Source organism: Mobula hypostoma, chromosome 17 (genome assembly GCF_963921235.1).
Source record: "Mobula hypostoma chromosome 17, sMobHyp1.1, whole genome shotgun sequence".
Classification (NCBI taxonomy): domain Eukaryota; kingdom Metazoa; phylum Chordata; class Chondrichthyes; order Myliobatiformes; family Myliobatidae; genus Mobula; species Mobula hypostoma.
This window is the reverse complement of record NC_086113.1, coordinates 53,944,259-53,967,609: the sequence shown is the minus strand read 5'-3', so window position 1 is coordinate 53,967,609 and position 23,351 is coordinate 53,944,259. Positions and strand designations below refer to the sequence as shown.

The 23,351-nt window shown below is 43.4% G+C and overlaps 1 protein-coding gene across 4 annotated transcripts in view; it reads left to right on the top strand.

Moving 5' to 3' along the window:
• Nucleotides 1–23,351, top strand: part of LOC134358043 (F-actin-uncapping protein LRRC16A-like) — a 342,999-nt gene that overhangs the window by 290,939 nt on the left and 28,709 nt on the right. For all 4 annotated transcript variants that reach the window (XM_063069926.1, XM_063069928.1, XM_063069927.1 and 1 more), the window contains 4 exons: nucleotides 406–472; nucleotides 1,670–1,881; nucleotides 11,841–11,947; nucleotides 19,434–19,857. In XM_063069926.1, coding sequence (XP_062925996.1) covers nucleotides 406–472; nucleotides 1,670–1,881; nucleotides 11,841–11,947; nucleotides 19,434–19,857 — 810 coding nt within the window. The remainder of the gene's footprint in view (nucleotides 1–405; nucleotides 473–1,669; nucleotides 1,882–11,840; nucleotides 11,948–19,433; nucleotides 19,858–23,351) is intronic.

Here is a 23,351-nt window from a genome sequence, read left to right as displayed (position 1 = left end):
TTTCCCAGTCCTAGTGAAGGGTCTCAGCCCAAACCATTCGACTGTTTATTTCCCTCCACAGATGCTGCCTGACTTGCGGAGTTCCTCCAGTGTTCTGTGCATGTTGCTCAAGATTTCCAGCATCTGCAAAGTCTCTTGTGTCGAAGTATTGTTTTGAATTGTGGTCTTTGTTGGGCAATAAGAAGGTAGAGCAACTGTGTTCAAACAAGAATAATGATGTGATTTCTGCTGTTAAAGAATTAACTGTTTGCCAAACAATGGTGTTGTATTGTTCGTGCGGGTATGCACCTTGATACAAATTCAACCAGTACTCATTTTCAGTTCTGAAATCCTGCACATGATGCAAGGCTTTGTGGATAATAGTTATCCATCAGTAATTAACTAGAATTGTGTCTTGTATGGCAGATGACTCCCAAGTCGAAGAGGAAAAGTATCCACAGCAGAATGCTCCGCCCTGTTTCCAGAGCATTTGGTAAATACATCCACATATCTCACTTTCATATGGAAATAATGTGTGATCATTTTAGCCTTAAATGCACCATTGTTCCTAAATGTTTCCTTGATGTTGGAAAATTTAATGATCAGAAAACAGCAAACCTCCCAAAAAATAGTTAAGTAGCTTTTTAAGAAAAATTATATATGTAATCATATGACAGCAAACACTTAAATTACATAACCATCAAGTTTTAGTAGAAAACAGGAAATCTTTTTTAGTGCAACTCAATATTTTATTGCATAAATTGAACTGAAACCAGTGGACATTTTTATTTCTGCCAAGCCATGCAATGCTCTTGAAAAAATGTTAGCCTTGCTACCTGTGGGAGACTAGGTGGAGCTGTTGATGTGAAAGCAGCACCACCTTGTGGTCAGTCAATAAACTGGTGGCCTTCTCCTCTTGAGAGTAATTTCCCCACATTCCCTCTCAATTGAAATTGACAGTGGAAAGTTTGGTAAGCTTTTAAAGGCAACCTGGTAGTGGTCATTGCTGCTGCCTGCCTTTCCCTTGGAGTTGTTTTTCCACTCTGAAACTTACAGCAGCTTTGCTGCATTTGAGAGAAGGTACTTGATGATCTTGGAAATATTGTTCTTTACAGTAGACAGCAGGGCGATAGAAAGAGGAGAGGTAAAAACTTTTTACCTTCCCTCTTTCTTTCAGTTCAGATAATCTTCCTTTTTTTAGTACAGGTGGAAAGTCTTGACCTGAAATGTTCTGGCTATTTCCCTCCATAGATGCTGCCTGAGCCATTGAATTCCTGTAGCGTGTTGCGTTGTTCCAGATTCTGAACACCGTAGTCTCCTGTGTACAACAGTTCAATAGACCTGGAAAAGATTAAAGGTTAAACAAGTTGGGGAGAAAGAGAAAAGAGCAAGAAGACAGGGGTGTGCTAGTGATGGGTCTAGAAGAGGCTTAAATCAGAATAGCAGAATCATTACCTGACATTTTTTAACCAGTTCTTTCTGGTAAATGTAACACATGCATTCAAAAGATAAAGTATTTATTTAGAGATACAGGCCCTTTTGTTTTATAGAAAAAACTTGATTTCCTTACCTGTAAGAAGGGATATACTTGCAGAGAAAATCAGAGGCCCAAAGACTCTAATCTTGTTCCTGTTTCTTAATATTGTTATAAGATGCTCAGGAGTTCCACTAATGTCAAATTTTTGTACAGAGATGGAGTTTGACTTGGATAAGGCCCTGGAGGAGATCCCAGTCCATTTTGAAGATTCAACTCCTGCCTCGGGCAGCTCCAGCAAACAAGAAAGGTCATCACGGCCCAGTAGCTTGATGACTGAGCTGCCCTCAGAAGAGGTAAAGAAACTGGAGCATTATACAAAATCTAGACCCAAGCGGAACAAAAAGCTACCGCCAAGCAAGACCGCTGTAAGTATTTTTGTGCTCATTGAACCACTGTTTAACTTCCATATTTTTATCTCATTCATTGTTGTAAGGCCTGTGGCTACATTCAATATCAGCCTGATGGAACTCTTTCAGATGATTAGTAAGGCCTTATCAGCAGGCCAGTATTTGTTAGCTGAAATACTGTAAATTAAGGGTAGGGGTCTTGTTTTCTTGTTCAATTATATTTTTCAAAATAAATAATTCAGTCTCTGTGTTCAGATGTAGCTCCAATCCTTAACCTGGAGACTGTAACTGAATTTCAGTAATCCATGATAATGATTTTTAGATTGAACTTCCATGAGTTAATCTTGCTTATTAGTGTGTCGTAGTGGAATCTCTTCAGCTGTGGTGTTTCTTTATAGCCTTGCCAATTGTCCATTTTGTCTTACTCATAGTAATACCTTATTCCCAAACAGTTATACTTTTAACATTAGTTATGCCTCCAATTAAGCTTAGGTGTTCTGAAACTACAGTCCGATTACTGACATGCATTGTCATAAGCACAGAAACCATGTAAAGGTTGAAGTGAAGTCTTTGAGAGATCACAACATTTTCCAAAGGCACCCTCTGCTCGCACATTTATACTAACCAGTACCAAATCAACAGCTAATTTATTATGAGAAAGTCTCAGAAGAATCATCCAACCCTGTAGTGGTGACTGAAAACTTTGCAAATCCACCCAGTGTTGACAATGCCACCTACCTACAATCATCACGTCAACATCGACGAACATGCGGGATCGGTGACTGGCTACATAGGAAAGTGCTTTGAGGATGTTACTGTGATTAAACACTACTCTGTCGAGGCAAATCAGAAACGTGGCTGACTGCAGAGGTTCATGCGCTGCTTAAGGACCAAGTTGCTGCCTTCAGATCGGGGGATGAAACGGCTCTAAGGTCAGCAAGAGCCACACTCTCCCATACCATCAGGAAGGCAAAGTGTGACTATGCTCAGAAAATGTGCGGAGACCTTTGTGACACGAGGGATGCATAGCGCATTTGGCAAGGTATACAAACCTTAATAGATTTCATGACCCACCCTGCGCATCACAGTAATGCCTCCCTTCCTGATGAGCTGAATGCCTTCCATGCAGAATTTGACACAATGAGTGATGTGACATTGGGAAAAGCCTCCTCTCCCCCTGAGGAGCAGGCACCCTGTCTGGCCACAGCCGAGGTAAGGAGGATCCTAGCCAGGGTAAACTTATGCCAGGCTGTGGCACTGGACCACATACCTGGCCAAGTGCTGAGGGATTGTGCAGCCCAGCTAATGGGTCTTAACGGACCTCTTTGGAACAGTCTACTGTCCCTCAAACTTCTAGGCAGCCACCTAATCACCTGTTGGAGTACTTTGTGATCTGCCTTGTTGCAGCTAGAGTACCACACTGTCATTCTGTATATCAGTATGCTCTCTGCCCCACGTCAATAAAAGTTGGCCAACAATTTTTGAGGCTGATTAGCTCTCCTTAAGCTTCTCGGGTGGTATAGTGGCTGTTGCGCCTTCTCTACTATCGAGGTTGCGTCGACGAATCAAGAGAGCTCCTTGGTGATGTTCATCCTCAAAGACTTGAAAACTGGAGACCCTTTCCACGACCTCACCATTTATGAACGGTGGGGCTTGTTCGGGACTTCCTGCCTTCCTGAAGCCAAATATTGTTTCTTTTGCCATCTTGTTATTGAATGGTAGGTTGTGGTTCCTGCACCGATCTGACAGTTTCAGCACCATATGCAGATTCGTTACTGTTGTGATAAGGCCAATCACAGTTGTGTCGTCTGCAAATTTGATGATTGAGTTTATAGCATGAGCAGGAGTGTGGTCATCGGTGAAGCGAGAGTAGAGAAGAGGGCTCAGTATACATCCCTTTGGGGCACTGGTGTTCAGAGTTGTGGGGGGGGTTAGGGAGTTGGTATGCACTTGTCTAGTTTCATTTTCTGGTTACAATTAGTGAGGAAGTCCAAAATCTCAACACCCATCTCTGTAACTGGATCTTGACAGACAGGCCCCAGCTGGACTGAGTTGGCAGCAACATCTCAAGCTCCATCACGCTGAGCAGTGGTGCTCCATCCACTGCTGACTCACGACTACTCTGCCAGATCCAGCTCAGACCGCATCCTCAAGTTCGCTGATGACACAATAGCGGCTGGCCTCTCCAGCAACAATAATGAGCCGTCATACAGAGAGGAGGTGGAGAGGCTTGTCAAATGGTGTGAGAACAACCTGAGTCTCAATGTGGACCAGACAAAAGAGATGATTGTAGAATTTGGGAAGGTGCAGGTCATCCCTCTTCATTGCACGTCAATGGCTCTGCCGTGGAGAAAGTAAAGAGGATGAATTCCTTGGTATGCACATAATGGATGATCTAACCTGGACTTACAACACTTGCTCACTAGACAAGAAGGCACAGCAACATCCACACTTCCTGAGGAGTGACGCGTGCAAGGCTCCTCGCCCCCATTCTAACAACTTTCTGTAGAAGCATCCTGTCTGGCTGCATCATTGTGTGGTGCAGTGGCTGCAGAGCATTGGACTGCTAGATCCTACAGAGGGGAGTAAAAACCACCGAGAGGATCACCATCCCACAATCCCTTTGACCCACTACTGTCAGGAGGGAGGTACAGGAGCATCAGGACTTGAACTGTCAGACTGGGTAACAGCCTCTTCCCTCAGGCTGTGAGACTAGTGAATACTCTGCCACTACCAAGGTCTCATCACCCGGACAGCGAGCTCTTTACTGCACTGTTTACTGATTATCTGTGCTGGGAACTTCACATGCATTTTTGAATTATATTTTACTAACTTGTTTGAGGTAATATTTTCTTATATGTGCTGAGTGTGAGATATGTGTTGTGGGGGCACTGTGGTCTGAAGGAACGTTGTTCCATTCCGTTGTATACATGTGTACATCCAGGTGACAGTAAACTTGAACTTAATTTGTTGTCCACAACATCACCTTGTGAGTCTTCCATTTTAAATCAATGAAGACCTTGTTTCTTTCTTTTGTACACATAAGATCTCCTCCTGATTAAAGAAGCTCATGAGATTCGCATTACCTTGGTCTGCATAGATAACTTACCCTCTGATTTAACCACTTGTACCAGTTACCTTGCCTCTGAGAGTTGGACACTTTCTGTATGTTGCACCTGGTGTGATATCAGGAGGGCATCTCTGACAAATGATTGGGAGACCCTGTGATCTCTGTCTCAGAGGCCAATGCCAGAACATCTTTTAAGAGGGTGAACCCTTGCAGGACATCAGGCCTTGATAGTATGGCGTTGAAAATCTGTACCGTCCAACTGGTGGGTGTGTTCAAGGACATCCTTAGTCACTTGCTGTTCCAGTCTGAGGTTCCCACTTGCTTCAGAAGGGCGGCAATCATACCAATGCCCAAGAGGAGCACTGAACTACCTCAATGACTATCACCCAGTTACACTGACATCGACTGGGATGAAGTGCTTTGAGAGGTTGGTCATGGCCAGAATCGACTCCCGTCAAAGCAAGGAACTGGACTCACTGCAGTTCATTTATTGCCACAGCTCTACAGTGGATGCAATCTCACTGGCTCTCCACTCAGCCTTGGGTGATCTGCACAACAGTGATATCTATGGGAGGTGCTGTTTATTGATTACAGCTCAGTGTTCAACACCCTCATACCCTCAGTCCTAATAAGCCAGCTCCAAAACCTGGGTCCGTGTACCTCCCTCTGCAACAGGATCCTTAACTTCGTCATCAGGAGACCAGAGTCAGTGTGGACTGGAAATAACATTTCCTCCTCACTGACATTGAGGATGCGTGCTTAGCCCACTGCCCTACTGTCTCTACACCCACCACTGCATGGCGAGGCACAGTTCAAATGGCACTTATAACTTTGCTGATGACACAACTATTGTTGGCAGAATTTCAGATGGTGACGAGGAGGCGTACAGGAGTGAGATAGATCAGCTGGTTGAGTGGTGTCACATCAGCAACCTTGCACTCAATGTCAATAAGACCAAAGAATTGATGGTGGATCTCAGGAACAGAAGTCTTGGGAGTACACACCAGTCGATGCAATTACAAAGAAGGCACGACAGCGGCTGTACTTCTTGGTACATCACCAAAGACTCACAGATTTCTGCAGGGCATTCAAACTAGTTGCATCACCGTCTGGTATGGAGGGGCCACTGCCCCAGATCGGAAGAGGCTGCAGAAATTTGTAAACACAGCCAGCTCCATCACGGGTATTAACCACCCCAGCGTCGAGGACACCTTCCTAGCACCTCAGGAAGGTGGCATCCAACATTAAAGACCCGCATGACCAGGGCATGCCTCTTCTCATTGCTACCATCAAGGAGAAGGTACAGGAGCCTGAGGACGCAGACTCAACATTTCAGGAACAGATTCTTCCCCTCTGCCATCAGATTTCTGAATGGACAGTGAACCCATGAACACTGACTAACTTTTTCTCTCTTTTTGCAGTACTGACTCAATTTATATATATATATATATTTCTTATTATAATTTACAGTTCTTTCTAAATATTATGTACTGCAGCTGCAAAACAACAAATTTCACAACATATTAATCCTGAATGCTGACGTAACTGACTGCAGATGCTGGAACTAGAAGCAACAAAGAATCTGCTGGAGGAATTCCAACTGACATCTTAGTCCTGATGTAGGGTTTTGACCTGAAATGTTGACAGTTCCTTGCCCTCACAGATGCTGCTAGACCCACTGGGTTTCTCCACCAGATTTCTCTCTTGCTCTGGCAGATGATTAGCGCCTGACATTGCCAGTGCTAAACGAGATTCAAGAGTCAAAATCATTATCATAAGATTAGCTTGCATGCTCATTTTTTTAAAGTTTAATTTCAGTTAGATATGCCAATACTATTTTCTTATTTGAAATTGAGTCAGAGTGCCCTATCAAATTTTGCTTTGAAGAAAAACACTTAAGCTGTGGATTGGTGTACCACCTTCAGTTTTCAAGAGTTTGAATTCTGCAGTTCCTCCTTAATCCACCACCCACACCAAAATACTCTTCGCATTCATGACAAACCGCTTGTACTCATACAGTGCTGATAATTCCAATGTCTATAGAGACCACACTAAAGGATACTGATGCTGGGACACATCATCAGTGATGTAACCTGGGGTCATGGGGTGTTTTGGGTCTTTCAACATCAGACACCCTCATCCAGGTGACCCACCCAGGATTGATTAGGGCTTGGCTTGTGTCCCAGCACCATTGGTCCACAGGTCACTCCTCTTGATCCATACCTCGGTGACGGGCCTGATGGCTCTTTTCTGTGCAGCCTCCGTAATGCCAAGGAGAGAGTAGGCTCTGCACTCGACATATAAAACGTGCTATTGCCTAATCTGAACACCAGGAAGACAAGGATGCGGACTCAGCTTTTTGATTACATGCTAAATTCAGGCATTGACAACTAAATGACTGTAAAAGTCAGGCAACCATTACAAAGCAAATTGAATGTATTACAAAAAAAAATTACAGTTGTACCAGCAATCTGATTATCTTTGATAAAGATCAGAAGCCTGGAGAACTTAAGTGCGCCGTAGAGTCTGGTTGTGTGTTCTTTTTGATCTGTGTCGATAAAAGCCTTTCTGAGGCAACTTTTTAAATCAAGAAGAGGGGAGTCTATCAAGAAATGTCCTCACAAAGCGAAAGGTTGCTTAGTGACAGCATTGTGTTTGAAAGGCTGTCACTGCAAGAAGGAGGTCAAGTGTGTGCAAGATCACCAAAAATTATGCTGATCCCTTAGATTAAGAGCCACTCTTTCCTACCTTTCTTTGTACTGGGAACAGCCAGAAGAACCAGGCAGTGACAAACAAGATTCATCAGACGCTGGAATCAGGACCCACAAACTGTCTGCTGGAGCAACTTGGTGAATTGAAGAGCGTCCGTGGGAGGAAAGGAGTTATCGATGTTTCAAGTCAACGTTAGATCAGCCTTGGTGAAGATGAAGTTGAGATGTGGAGGAAGTACCCCTAGTCGAGCAATTTCTGGGATTGTTTTCTCTTCAGTTTCTGATCGCTCTCGCACCTGAAAAGCCTGTGATTCTAATTTTAAAAGTATTTACTGTTAACATTAGAATGATACGTCTTGACTATCTTGCCTTTAACTGCAACAGAAATCACAGAGGCTGCGTGTCCTTAACAAGAAGGGATTGTATTTTGTCATCTGCTGATTGGAGATTGATGATGAGCACCCAGTAATACTGTGTCACACAAAGCTCTGAGTAGGCAAACTAAGCAGCTGACATCTTGGCTCTTGTGCTAAATGACAGAATGATTGGAATCTCTGCTTTGGTAGAATGCACACAGACCTGAGCATTGGTCCCCCCAACCTTGGTAGACAAGCTACAGCACACAGAGGAAGCTGGCGTATGCGTGCTTATGGAGACCAACCTTGGGAGGAAGGGGCTTACACTTAACATTCATCAAACAAGGTTTATGTACAATATAGAGGCACAAGAGACAAAGGACTGCAAATCTGGAGCAACACACAAAAAGCTGGAGGAACTCTGGGTCTAGCAGCATCTATGGAGAAAGTTGCTTGAGTTCCTCCAGTTTTTTGCTTATTGCTCCTATACCAATATGTCCACCCAGTCCAACCCAATCAACCCCAACTATAATGGTCCATGACTGTGCCCTAAAAACTGTGACTGACTTCCCTTTAGGAGCACTTCATTGATAAAATTTACTGTTGCCTTCAGTGGACCAGCATGTGAATTTTGACACACCTGAGGAAGATGGTGTTTGAAGGCCAAGATCTCAAACCTAACTGCTGAGATTTGGACAACTTGTAACAGCCACCGAAAAGCACTGGAGCCAGTACTACATTCAGGAAATCTTCCAAATCCACTGAAAGCATAAGGAAACTAATGACAACACCCTTGTCCCAAATCCACAACCAGCAAGGAGATCCCAGTGATACACCTAGTCAAAATCACTATCATAAGACTTGCATGCACATTTCTTTCTGAAACTTCCATTTCTGTTAAACGTATATTTTCCTATTGTGAAATTGAGTCACAGAGTCCATAAAAATTTTGTGTTGAAGAAAACCCCCTTAACCTATGGTTGGGTGCACTTGCCCTGGTTTTCATGAGCTTATCATCATTTTGTTGTGCCTAGATCCACTGGGCCCAATACCCGCCACGGAATTAGCCACTCTCTTCTCAGCTCAGTGACAGCAAGAGACTGACGGGTGGACACACAAAAAGGTTGTTTCTGAAGCCTTTGAAAATGTGTAGACTGACTGAATCCCCAGCCTGTGACTGCTCGAAGCAGTAGAGAAATAACAGTGGGGATGTATTGATCGTCTACGAGTCAGGAGCATACAGCAAAAATGGCTGAGAGAGTGGATTACCCTTTAAAATATCCACTCACCCATCCCACCAAGTGCCTCTTGCTCCACCTGTGGGTCCCACCTGTGCATTCCCTTGGGCAATCACATCTCTTTCCTTGAAGTTGGGTTTGACTTTATTTTGGGAGTTAATGATGTCAAGCTTGTCACTGAAGAAGCTGGGTTTTGGTACTTTTGGCAATGAGGGTGTATTTCCGACTTGGATGTCCAAACTCAGCCAGGAACTTAAACTTGTGGTGGAGCACCAACGTGCTTAATACATAAAAGGGCAATCTCAGCACAGTTAACTCAGTGGAGCTGCATGTCAAGTATTTGGATGGTCACCATTTTCTCCTTCTACTTTTGTCATATTTCTGACCCTTAAGTATGCAGAATGATGAAACAAGTAAAACTTCTAGATTAGTTACCCATCTTCCGTCCTGTGGGGCCAGTGTTTGTGATCTTGTTAAAGACTACTTCAGATATTAACCAATTCCTCACCTCTCACCCATTCACCACTTCCCTTTTCAAATTAATGTATCCATTGAGATTAAAGTACATATCAGGAAGAGCAAAACTATAACAAGTACAGGTTTCCCCCGCCATCCCCCAAAGGTAGAGCATTCCTATGAAATGGTTCATAAACTGAAATGTCGTAAAGCAAAGAAGCAATTACCATTTATTTATTTGGGAAAATTTTGTGACCGTTCGCAGACCCAAAAATAACCTACCAAATCATGCAAATAACACATAAAACCTAAAATAACAGTAACATATAGTAAAAGCAGGAATGATACGATAAATACACAGCCTATATAAAGTAGAAATATTTTTCCACAATCATTACTGACTATTCTCCGTAGCAAAAATCTCACCCAAGCGCTGTTGGCAAAAACAGTGCGCAAGCGCTCTCTGGTAACCTTTAAGCTATGAAGCTGCCAAATCATACCAAATAACACATAAAAATACACTGCCTATATAAAGTAGAAATAATGTATGTACAGTGTAGTATCACTTACCGGAATCGGGAAGACAGTGCCGAGCACACTGATGATGGTGTGTTAGGCTGAGTCGGAGTTTGGGTGATGCAGTGGCCCCCATCCTCCAGGCGGCCGAGCGATACATTGCCACGAAGCATGCAGGGGTGCAGCGGTAGCCGGGAGGCACACAGCACATCTTTAAGAAAAAAGCTGAAACAAACATGCTAATTAATTAGGTGCTGCCCGGCACGTAATTGTCGGCCCAGATCAGTGCCGATTTCCGATTGCGTCGTCTCTGATCTGGGCCGACAAATATGTGTTGGTGGCACCTAATTAATTAGCATATTTATTTCAGCTTTTTTCTTAAAGATGTGCTGTGTGCCTCCCGGCTACTGTTGCATTCTCCGCGAATCGGTATCTGTCCGTAGCCTGGGGGTTGAGGTGGTGGGACACTGGGGTGTCATCTCGTCATCGTCTGTTTCCATTAGGGCATGCAGGTCATCTTCTATCTCTGCCCGCCTCGATGTCGAAGGTCGAGGTTCGTCGTCTGCTGTGGCTGATGTGGAAAGCTTGCTTGACTGCTGATCCTCGCGCATTTTTCTATCACACAGTTCTTTGTAAGGACTCAAACCATCCTGCGAATATCCCCTAAACCGACATACCCTTTCAAAATTAAAGTGGTACTTTATCATTACTCATTTGGTTTCGATTGTTATCCTTTTTTCTTACAATTGCATCAGTTCTTCATCTGTCAGTTCTTGGTCATGGGATGCCAAAACCTCTTCAACGTCATGTTCGTCAGCTTCCACAAGCCAAACTCACTTTGTCCTTACTTCGTTCGCCACGATCAAAACGCTTAATTATGTCTAGTTTTACGCTAAGTGTAACACCCTTACGAGCTCTTTTAGGCTTTTCCAATACCTTAGAACTCATCTTGCTAACGGCTGCTCACAGGCATGTGTTTAGGCAATGCCGGCGAGAATCCAGGGGAGAGCGGCTGCTCGGGGCCTTTTATTGTGCGCTGGTTTTTTATCACGCGCTGCTTTTTTTTGTAACAGTGAAAACACCTTCTGAAAGCGAAAACAGGGTACTAATGTAGGTCTTTCATAACAGTGAGGTTTCGTAAAGCGAAGGTTCAAAAAGTGGGGGACACCTGTACTGACAACAGATGACTACGCTTTAGTTTTGCTCATTTTTAAGAAAAGAAACTAATTTTCTTGGCAAGTAGAGACACTCTACTTGATTTCTTCTCAATCTCCATAGTTTACAGTGCTTAAACCCTATTTAATAACTTGTCAAAACTGTGATAGTCAACTTCCAGCGTTGATGGGTTTCTGAACCAGTCTCTCATGGACTTGGCATTCTTCCTGAAGGAATGGATACAATTTCTCGATGGCCCTGTTTTTATGTGAAACTGTCTGAAGGGAATCAAAATCATTATTGAGCACACAACCATTTCCCCAAATGCTCATTTTTCAGCCCAACCTTTGAAAATTGTTACTAATACTGGTAATAAAAGGAGATGATGGGTTAACAAAATGGGCAGACGTCTTTATGGCTGTTTCAGTTGACTGTTTATATTACTTTACTAAAAGTAAGAAATAATTTTGGCCAGGTTTCTGCAACAGAATGCCAGGAGAGTGAGAACAATGGCCTCATGAGCAGAGTTGATGAGGGTGTGGATGAATTTTTCACCAAGAAGATAACAGGAATGGAATCAAAGTAAGTTTTTGAATGTAAATTTCTGTTTAGACTACTGAGACTTACAAGTTACTGACCAACCTTAAACTTGGATTAAATATGAATAGCCATATTTTCAGTTTTGAGCGTGTGATTTGTATGTATTTCTGACAGTCTACAAAACACCCCTGAACCATTCAGTCCCCAAGGAGACCATATTCTTAGCTGGCATCAATTGAAAAAGAAAGAAAAAAAACTGTAGGTGCTAGGAATCTGAAATAAAAACAGAGAATACTAACAAGAGAAAAATCTGCAGATGCTGGAAATCCAAGCAGCACACACGAAATGCTGGAGGAACTTAGCAGGCTAGGCAGCACCTATGGTCAAGAGTACAGTCGACATTTCAGGCCAAGACCCTTCATCAGGCTTGAAACTTGTAACGTCTTGGCTTGAAACATTGACTATACTCTTTTCCATAGATGCTGCCTGGCCTGTTAAGTTCCTCCAGCATTTTGTTTGTGTTACAGAGAAGACTGGAAATTTTCACTGAGCCAGGCAGCATCCGTGGAGAGGGAAACGGGGAATACCTCAGCTGGATGACCTTTCATCTGCACTGAGAAAAGCTTGAAATTGAACGTATTTTAATTTGTAGAGAAGTAGATGGGGTGGAAACAAAGAAAGGTGGCGATAGTGACAGGTAGGTGTGTGTGTGAGAGAGAGATAAAGGCTCTAGTTTACTGTAGGAGATGTGCAAAATAAAGGAGAAACATGGCAGAAAGCAAGTCCTGGAACTAAGATGACTCTGGAGCATCAGAATGCTCTTTATCTGAAATAAAAGCACATGGTACTGGAAATACTTAGAAAATAAGGCAGGGTCTATGAAGTGAGATAAACTGTGGGTACAGGACAAGTTGTTGCAATCATTGTTAAAGTTGGATGGCTACAACCTGCCTAGATGAAAGATGAGGTGCTGTTCCTCAGGCTTATGTTGGACTTTGTTAGTACAAAGTGGAACAGCAGTCAACAGCAGGTCAGTAGAATTGAGGATTAAAGCTTGGGCAATGGAGGTGTTTTATACAATCACCCACAGTTTGGTGTTACTGGTATAGGGCAGATTACAGCATGGACACTGAAGGCAGCAAGTAAATTGAAAGAAGTACAAGTAAATTGCTAATTAACTTGGAAAGAGTGTCAGGGTCACTGGATCAAGGGTTGGGAAGAGGCAAAAGGGTAAGTCATGCCCCGTAGAAAATGGGTAGGAGGGTTCTGTGAGAAGGGGGCCAGTTAACAGAGATAGTAGAATGTACAAACAGTGGCAGAGGAACTGGTTCCTCTTGAATGCTGAAGGGAGAGGGCACCGTTTCACGTTCACAGGAGTGGAAACTGTGTTTAGTGTGAAGACTGTTTCATGAATGGTGACAAGAGGAGCCCTGCCCTTGTTTTGGATCAGAAGAGAGGATTGAAAGTAGAAGTGTGGCAATTGAACAGATGTAATTGAGAACTTTGTCAAGTATGGTGGCGAGGAAACCACATTTAAGAAAAATGGAGGATATTTCATTGGGCCTATGAGAAGTGTCACAGTAGGACTGGGTGAAACAAGTGGAATACTTGCAGGGAGACTCCTTCCTTGCTGGTGATACCTGATGTGCAAGGTATTTCCAGCTTTTGCTGTGTTTTTCACCAAGTAATTGGCTGAGTAATAGTTATTGCAAAGCAGTATTTGTACAGCCAGGGCAAAGAGAAGGATGTTGGTCCCATTGACTTTATCAATCCTGATTGATGTCCCATAAAAGTCAGGCAATTTGCCAGTCCTAATTCATTGCCTTAAAGCCTTTTAAAAGGAGACATCTGCTCATCCTCAACCTTTGTGAAAGATTCTCCTTTGAAAATGGAATAACCTGTATTTTTCTAGTTCTTAAGTGTTCAAATTGCAACACAGCTGCTGCCTGACCTGTTCAAAGGATTTCCTTGTCATCAGGTGAAAATAATATCTGTAAACTTCCATCTTTTCCTTGGTGATTTTAGTTACTGAAGGCTGAGTGAGATCTGACCCTCCTCCTGCTACTCTCGCTTGTCATCCATTTCCTGATCAGAACACCCACAATAACTTGAAACAGGGCTTGAGGAAGTAATGCAGATATTTGAGCTTCCATTTGATTTGAATATTTCATAACTTGGTTAATTTTACTTTTTGTTAATTTACAAAACCTAGTGATATCTAATAACATCACCTTCAAAATTAAAGTTATAAAGTGTTATCTCTTAGATTTTATCATATAGATATTGAGTTGACTTTTACAAGTATTCACCAGACAAAATAAATTCATTCCACACATGAATCAGTACAACCTGACACAGTATCAATGCACTAAAATGCAGATTCCTGGAACAGCTCTAATTCTGTTATCAGGCATGTTGTATCTTGATCTAATTGACTAAAAAGCTCACAGAAGTTTTGGTTTTTGGCATTTTTAGTTAAAGTGCATCTAGCTTTCAGTTTTTCTGAATGTTTACGTGTAGAACTTGAACTGAGGAGATTCTGGATTACAAGCCAAATGTATGGTCTTTGACCACAATTTTTCTCCATATTGAAACTGTTCACCGCTTCCTGCTTGTCTGTTCCCTTTCTCCACATCTATTATATTTGTTTGAATTTGGTCTTCGTGTTCTTGCAAACTGTCGCCAAGAGTACTGAGGTGTATATCTAGAATGGGGAAGTATGGCTCTGGCATAATAAAGCAGCCCCCCCCCCCATTTGAGTGTTTATTTATAGCTGGAAACTGCATATTAACAAATGACACACATTTACTTATTTATTGAGATATAGTGCAGAATAAGCCCTTCCAGGTTCATGACCAACAATCCCCCAACCTCAATCCTAGCCTTATCATGGGATAATTTACAATGACCAATTAAGCTACCAATCAGTACGTTTTTGAACTATGGGGGGGGTAGTGCCAGAGGAAACCCACACGGTCACAGGGAGAACGTACAAACTCCTTGCAGACAGCACTGGGACTATCAGAGCCTGAACTATGTTAACCAGTGCTTGGACTATCAGTGTCGGAACTATATTAACCAGTTGCAAAAAGTAGAGTACAGAATTTGATAACTATGAAAGATGCTAACACACCTAACAAATGTTCTTCCTGCCTTGAGCAACCCAAATTAATAATTGATGGTGAAGAACATTCTGTGGACAACATTTTCCTGATACAAATTGAACACCCCTTATCTGAAAATCCAAAATCCGAAAACCTCTGAAATCCAAATTTTTTTTGAGTACTGCCAGGATGTCACAAGGTGCTGGGAAGGTTCCCAGGTGATGTGCAGGTGTCTGAGAAGTGACCTCGCGTATCCTGAGTGGGGCCCTATTGGAGCCATTTTGTTTGCAACAGTCATCATAGCCAGACCTTCATTCAGTACTCACAGTGATTACCATGAAGTTACCTGTAATTAAATTCGTCTTTTGCTTCATACCTTACATAAAATCTTTAAAAAAGTAATATGCAAATACCATGTACTGTAACCTTTTAATCAAAACACAGCCTCGTATTTGGAGCCTACCATTGTTCGTTGCTGTTCAACAGCTGATTCAGGTATTCTCCCGATGCTGCTGTGCTGCCTTTGTTACCCAGCACACATTATATTAATTGTATGTCATAATTTTTACTGTTAAGTATATGTGTGTGATGAACAAGTGTAAGACTGACTGCTACACACATCAAAGTTGCTGGTGAACGCAGCAGGCCAGGCAGCATCTCTAGGAAGAGGTACAGTCGACGTTTCGGGCCGAGACCCTTCGTCAGGACTAATTGAAGGAAGAGCTAGTAAGAGATTTGAAAGGGGGAGGGGGAGATCCAAAATGATAGGAGAAGACTGGAGGGGGAGGGATGGAGCCAAGAGCTGGACAGGTGATTGGCAAAGGGGATATGAGAGGATCATGGGACAGGAGGCCCAGGGAGAAAGAAAAGGGGGAGGGGGGGAAAACCCAGAGGATGGGCAAGGGGTATAGTGAGAGGGACAGAGGGAGAAAAAGGAGAGAGAGAAAAAATTGTGTGTATATAAATAAATAACGGATGGGGTACGATGGGGAGGTGGGGCATTAGCGGAAGTTTGAGAAGTCAATGTTCATGCCATCAGGCTGGAGGCTACCCAGACGGAATATAAGGTGTTGTTCCTCTAACCTGAGTGTGGTTTCACCTTTACAGTAGAGGAGGCCGTGGATAGACATGTCAGAATGGGAATGGGATGTGGAATTAAAACGTGTGGCCACTGGGAGATGCTGCTTTCTCTAGTGGACAGAGCATAGGTGTTCAGCGAAACGATCTCCCAGTCTATGTCAGGTCTCGCCAATATATAGAAGGCCACATCGGGAGCACCAGACGCAGCACATCACCCCAGCCGACTCACAGGTGAAGTGTCGCCTCACCTGGAAGGACTGTCTGGGGCCCTGAATGGTGGTAAGGGAGGAAGTGTAAGGGCATGTGTAGCACTTGTTCCACTTACAAGGATAAGTGCCAGGAGGGAGATCGATGGGGAGGGATGGGGGGACGAATGGACAAGGGAGTCACGTAGGGAGCGATCCCTGTGGAAAGCGGGGGGGGGGATGTGCTTAGTGGTGGGATCCCGTTGGAAGTGGCGGAAGTTACGGAGAATTATATGTTGGACCTGGAGGCTACAGTAGAGGAGGCCGTGAATAGACATATCAGAATTGGAATGGGACATGGAATTAAAATGTCTGGCCACTGGGAGATATTGGCTAGACCCAACGCAGACTGGGAGATCGTTTTGCTGAACACCTACGCTCTGTCCGCCAGAGAAAGCAAGATCTCCCAGTGGCCACACGTTTTAATTCCACGTCCCATTCCCACTCTGATATGTCTATCCACGGCCTCCTCTACTGTAAAAATGAAGCCACACTCAGGTTGGAGGAACAATACCTTATATTCCGTCTGGGTAGCCTCCAACCTGATGGCATGAATATTGACTTCTCAAACTTCCGCTAATGCCCCACCTCCCCCTTGTACCCCATCCGTTATTTATTTATATACACACATTTTTCTCTCTCTCTCCTTTTTCTCCCTCTGTCCCTCTCACTATACCCCTTCCCCATCCTCTGTTTCCCACCCCCCCCCTTTTCTTTCTCCCTGGGCCTCCTGTCCCATGATCCTCTCATATCCCTTTTGCCAATCACCTGTCCAGCTCTTGGCTCCATCACTCCCCCTCCTGTCATTTTGGATCTCCCCCTCCCCCTCCCACTTTCAAATCTCTTACTAACTCTTCCTTCAGTTAGTCCTGACGAAGGGTCTCGGCTCAAAACGTCGACTGTACCTCTTCCTAGAGATGCTGCCTGGCCTGCTGCGTTCACCAGCAACTTTTATGTGTGTTACTTGAAATTCCAGCATCTGCAGATTTCCTCGTGTAAGACAGACTGCTTACTGGTAGCACATAAATACAGAGCTGGGAATGATGGTGATGCCGAACAGCCACTGACTGTCCACCTGGGTAGCCAAGGTAGTAATAGCTCACCTTTCTGATGGTTCAATGTACACATTATTATTTCATACACAAAATTATTGAAGTATTATATAAAACTATCTGCAAGGTGTATGTATCAGCAGAATATGTAACAAAAATGGATTTCATGTTTGGACTTGGGTCCCATCCCCAAGCTATCTTATTATATAGATGCAAGTATTCCAAAATCCAAAACATTTCTGATCCCAATCATTTCAGATAAGAGATGCTGAACCTGTAATCAATAAGAAAATGCAGAACAATTCAAAATATAATACAGTTCAGTCACTTATTTAAGATTTAAGCATTCTTAAATAGGTACATTCTCAATGCCTCTGTAACCAGATGTTTTCGAAGAAATGCAGTCTGCTGATTTGACCTATACAATTAGGGAATTCCTTTATTTAATTTTATAATAGATTTACAGTGGGATGCAAAAGTTTGGGCACCTGGGTCAAAATGTCTGTTACTGTGAATAGATAAGCGAATAAAAGATGAACTTATTTCCAAAAGGCATAAAGTTAAAGATAACACATTTCTTTAATAATTTAAGCAAGAAAACTTTTTTATTTTCATCTTTTACAGTTTCAAAAAAAGAAAAGGGCCGGAAGCAAAAGTTTGGGCACCCTGCATGGTCAGTACTTTGTAACACCACCTTTGGCAAGTATTACAGCTTGTAAACGCTTTCTATAGCCAGCTAAGAGTCTTTCAATTCTTGTTTGGGGGATTTTTGCCCATTCTTCCTTGCAAAAGGCTTCTAGTTCTGTGAGATTCTTGGGCCGTCTTGCATGCACTACTCATTTGAGGTCTATCCACAGATTCTCGGTGATGTTTAGCTCATTGAGGCCAAAAAGTTCTATTTTAACTTCATCAGACCACAGGACTTGTTTTCAAAATGCATCAAGCTTGTTTAGATGTTCCTTTAAACCTTTTGAATAGAACTTTTGGCCGCAATAAGCAAAGGTATGTTTGGAGAAAAAAGGATGCAGAATTTCATGAAAAGAACCCCTCTCCAACTGTTAAGCACAGGGATGGATCAATCATGCTTTGGGCTTGTGTTGCAGTCAGTGGCATGGGGAACATTTACTGGTAGAGGGAAGAATGAATTCAATTATACACCAGCAAATTCTGGAAACAAACATCACACTGTCTATAAAAAGGCCGAAGATGAAAAGAGGATGGCTTCTACAGCAGGATAATGATCCTAAACACACCTCAAAATCCACAATGGACTACCTCAAGAGGCGCAAGCTGAAGGTTTTGCCATGGCCCTCACAGTCCCCTGACCTAAACATCAAGAATCTGTGGATAGACCTCAAAAGAGCAGTGCACGCAAGATGGCCCAAAAATCTCACAGAACTAGAAGCCTTTTGCAGGGAATAATGGGTGAAAATCCCCCAAACAATAATTGAAAGACTCTTAGCTGGCTACAAAAAGCATTTACAAGCTGTGATACTTGCCAAAGGGGGTGTTACTAAGTACTGCCATGCAGGGTGCCCAAACTTTTGCTTCAGGCCCTTTTCCTTTTTTGTTATTTTGAAACTGTAAAAGGTGGAAATAAAAGAAGTTTTCTTGCTTAAAATATTGAAGAAATGTGTCACCTTTAACTTTATGCCTTTTGGAACTCAGTTCATCTTTTACTCGCTTAGCTATTCACAGTAACAGAAATTTTGACCAGGGGTGCCCAAACTTTTGCATGCCACTGTATATATTTTAATTGCTCTATTTTGAAGAATATGCAGTTAATACGACAGGGGACTATGGGCTTTTATGAGTTCTTAAATATTTTGAGGGGTTAGTCTTCTTCCCTCGTAAGGTCCTTACACATGCATTCCACAGGTCAGTAGGGCTGGTTGGAGATATTTTCTATCTTTCAAACTAGCTCCTAGAAGATGAGTTATGTCCTAATGCTCATGGTGTAACTAAATTACTCATTGCCCAGGTTGAGTTTTTGTCTTCATTCAGCGTGGCTGTAAATATTTATATTTTTAAAAATCATATGTTTTAGGAGACTTTCCCTACGGAGCTCCGACTCTCTGGATTCCGGCGATTCAGATGACAAAAAGAGGAAGGACTCCAAAAAAAGTAGTTTTCTGAATTTAATCAAATCACGATCCAGCAAGGCAGAGAGGCCCCAGACCGTCGTCGTCCCAGAGGAGCCCTTGTCACCCAAAGGTGGAATGAAAAGTCCAGCCACGGATCTAACTAGGAAGGACTCAAAGCAGGTGGAACAAAACGGCAGTGTGGAGCAATCTGAGGGACACAAAACACCCGATTCTGTGGACGCTGTGTTGGAGGATGCAGGCAAGCAGGAGAAATTGGACAACAAAAACAGCCCACAAGGTAGTCGTTGGTATGGCGTGCAAGTGATGGGCAGCGGGCTTTTGGCAGAATTTAAGGCTAAGCAGGAGAAGCGGGCAGCCGTGCAAAAGGTAATTAAGGGTATATTCCATTACTTATCATTGGTTTTGAAGTGCACTTTGTCCATGTAAAAGCCAGTCAAATTTAAAAACCACTCTGTGTCTTTCTGAGATCAAAGTCGTGTACCTTCTATCAGGGATTAACAAAAATAGATTACTAATTTAACTCCTGACGAAGGGTCTCGGCCTGAAACGTCGACCGCGCCTCTTCCTATAGATGCTGCTTGGCCTGCTGCGTTCACCAGCAACTTTGATGTGTGTTACTAATTTAATTATCTTTTACAAGCACTGTGATTGTCCACGAAACAAAAATGCAATTCGTAAAAAAAAAATGCTACTCTGCCCTCTCCGGTCATTGTAGCAATGAATCAGTTACATCACTGTTACCATTAATGGCAAAACTTGTTAACTTTACAGGAAAGAGAAAAAAAGTGATACTTGATTTAAATCAGCAAATCACTGAACCGTGGATTTTTTGGTAATAATTATTCGAGAAAAGTACTTATTCCTTCAAGGCTTACATGAATTTTAGCAAGAGTTTTGACAAGATCCCATGTGGAGGATGAATTGGAAAAGTAAACCAATGGGATGTAAGGGAAAACAACAAATTTGTTCCAAAATACCTAAAGGGTAGTGGGTGATCATCTTTTCGTGCAAGAAAATGCAAGAATTTTGCTCTGGATGGGGCACTTAGTATGTAATGTGCTGATGAAATTCCAAAATGGAAGCATTCCAGTGTAACGACTGAACTTGTTCTGGCTAATAGAGAACATGGAATTCCAAGAAGAATTCAACAGTGCATTTTATGGATAGTGCTCTTCGAGCCAGATTACACGAATTGTGGAGTGAATGAATGTGTAGTGTGGTGCCTAGGGAACCAGTCACGTGGCATATTCTCTCTCCTGGACAATGTCAAATTCTTCAGAGTTGGAGCTGCACTCATCCAGGGAAGTGGAGAATATTCCCTCTTGCTCCTGACTTGACCACTGGAACACACATCAAAGTTGCTGGTGAACACAGCAGGCCAGGCAGCATCTCTAGGAAGAGGTACAATCGACGTTTCGGGCCGAGACCCTTCATCAGGACTAACTGAAGGAAGAGCTAGTAAGAGATTTGAAAGGGGGAGGGAGAGATCCAAAATGATAGGAGAAGACAGGAGGGGGAGGGATGGAGCCAAGAGCTGGACAGGTGATTGGCAAAGGGGATATGAGAGGATCATGGGACAGGAGGCCCAGGGAGAAGGAAAGGGGGTGGGGGAGAAACCCAGAGGATGAGCAAGGGGTATAGTGAGAGGGACAGAGGGAGAAAAAGGAGAGAGAGAGAGAGAGAGAGAGAGAAAGAGAAAGAATGTGTGTATACAAATAAATAACGGATGGGGTAGGAGGGGGAGGTGGGGCATTAGCGGAAGTTCGAGAAGTCCATGTTCATGCCATCAGGTTGGAGGCTAACCAGACAGAATATAAGGTTTGTTCCTCCAACCTGAGTATGGCTTCATCTTTACAGTAGAGGAGGCCGTGGATAGACATATCAGAATGGGACGTGGAATTAAAATATGTGGCCACTGGGAGATCCTGCTTTCTCTGGCGGACAGAGCGTAGGTTTTCAGTGAAATGATCTCCCAGTCTGCGTCGCGTCTCGCCAATATGTAGAAGGCCACATCGGGAGCACCAGACGCAGTATATCACCCCAGCCGACTCACAGGTGAAGTGTTGCCTCACCTGGAAGAACTGTCTGGAGCCCTGAATGGTAGTAAGGGAGGAAGTGTAAGGGCATGTGTAGCACTTGTTCCGCTTACAAGGATAAGTGCCAGGAGGGAGATCAGTGGGGAGGAACGGGGAGGACAACTGGACAAGGGAGTCGCGTAGGCAGTGATCCCTGCGGAAAGCAGAGAGAGGGGGAGGGAAAGATGTGCTTAGTGGTGGGATCCTGTTGGAGGTGGCGGAAGTTACAGAGAATAATATGTTTGACCTGGAGGCTGGTGGGGTGGTAGGTGAGGACAAGGGGAACCCTATTCCTAGTGGGGTGGCGGGAGGATGGAGTGAGAGCAGATGTGCGTGAAATGGGGGAGATGCGTTTGAGAGCAGAGTTGATGGTGGAGGAAAGGAAGCCCCTTCCTTTTAAAAACAAAAGAGGACATCTCCCTCGTCCTGGAATGAAAAGCCTCATCCTGAGAGCAGGTGCGATGGAGACGGGGGAATTGCGAGAAGGGGATCCACTAAGCACATCTTTCCCTCCCCCCCCCCAACCCCACCCCCGCTTTTCGCAGGGATCGCTGCCTACGCGACTCCCTTGTCCATTCGTTCCCCCCCCATCCCTCCCCACCAATGTTGTCTTATCATTTTCAATATCTCGCTTTAAGCATTGAAGGTCAAATGATAATCTAAAATGGTTTTAGAATATTTAATCAGCTGCTGATTAAAAACTAAGAGAAGATTGATAAACAACAGGAATTCTGCAGATGCTGGAAATTCAAGCAACACACATCAAAGTTGCTGGTGAACACAGCAGGCCAGGCAGCATCTCTAGGAAGAGGTACAGACGACGTTTCGGGCTGAGACCCTTCATCAGGACGAAGGGTCTCGGCCCGAAACATTGTCTGTACCTCTTCTTGGAAGATTGATAAAGGTTGATAGAGAGATCTGAACATGTATCAGGAAAGCACAATTCTCTCCTAAGAAAGCAAGAGTGAAGGATGGTGTAACTGGGGTTTTAAGAATGATGAATTGTTCTGGTGCAGTGGATACCGAGAGAATGTTTCTACTTGTGGAGATAAATATAACCAGAAGCCATTCACCAAGAAAAGCCGTAGGGAATTGAAGCATCTGGGGCCTTGTGATGTGGATCTTTTGGTCAAACTAAGCAAGTAAAACCTGTGGTGGGAGCCGTTACAGTGGTGTTTGCCCAGGAAAAGCATGACAATCATTACACTGTTCAACAAAGATATTGCTTCTGGAATACTTTGGGGGTGTCCCATGAATTTTGTGCTGCTGGTCATGAGAATCACCATGAAATTTCCCTGCCACACACTACTTTTTTAATGGCCTATGCTTGTTATTTCAATTCATAATTCAAGTCTGAATAACTGGTGCCATGATTGAGGAAGGCATTTATGTTGGTCCACAAATCAAACAGGCCATCAATGAGAAGCAATTCGAAGAATTTCCAGTGGAATCGGAGAAAATCGCATGGAAGGCATTCAAGGAAGTTGTTGACATTTTTCTTGGCAACTACAGAGCACCAAACTATGTGGAGCTGGTTGTCTCAAGCATACAAAACCATGAAAGGCAACATGGCACTGAAGATTCACTTTCTGCATTCCCATTTAGACGACTTCCCTGTAAGTCTTGGTTCTGTCAGTGATGAGCATGGTGAAAGGTTTCACCAGGACATTGTGGTCATAGAGAAATGCTACCAGGGCAACGGGAATCCGTCAACGCTGGCTGATTATTGTTGGACAATTAAGCAAGTAGCCTTAGTCACTGAGTACAAATGAAAAATCGCCAAAA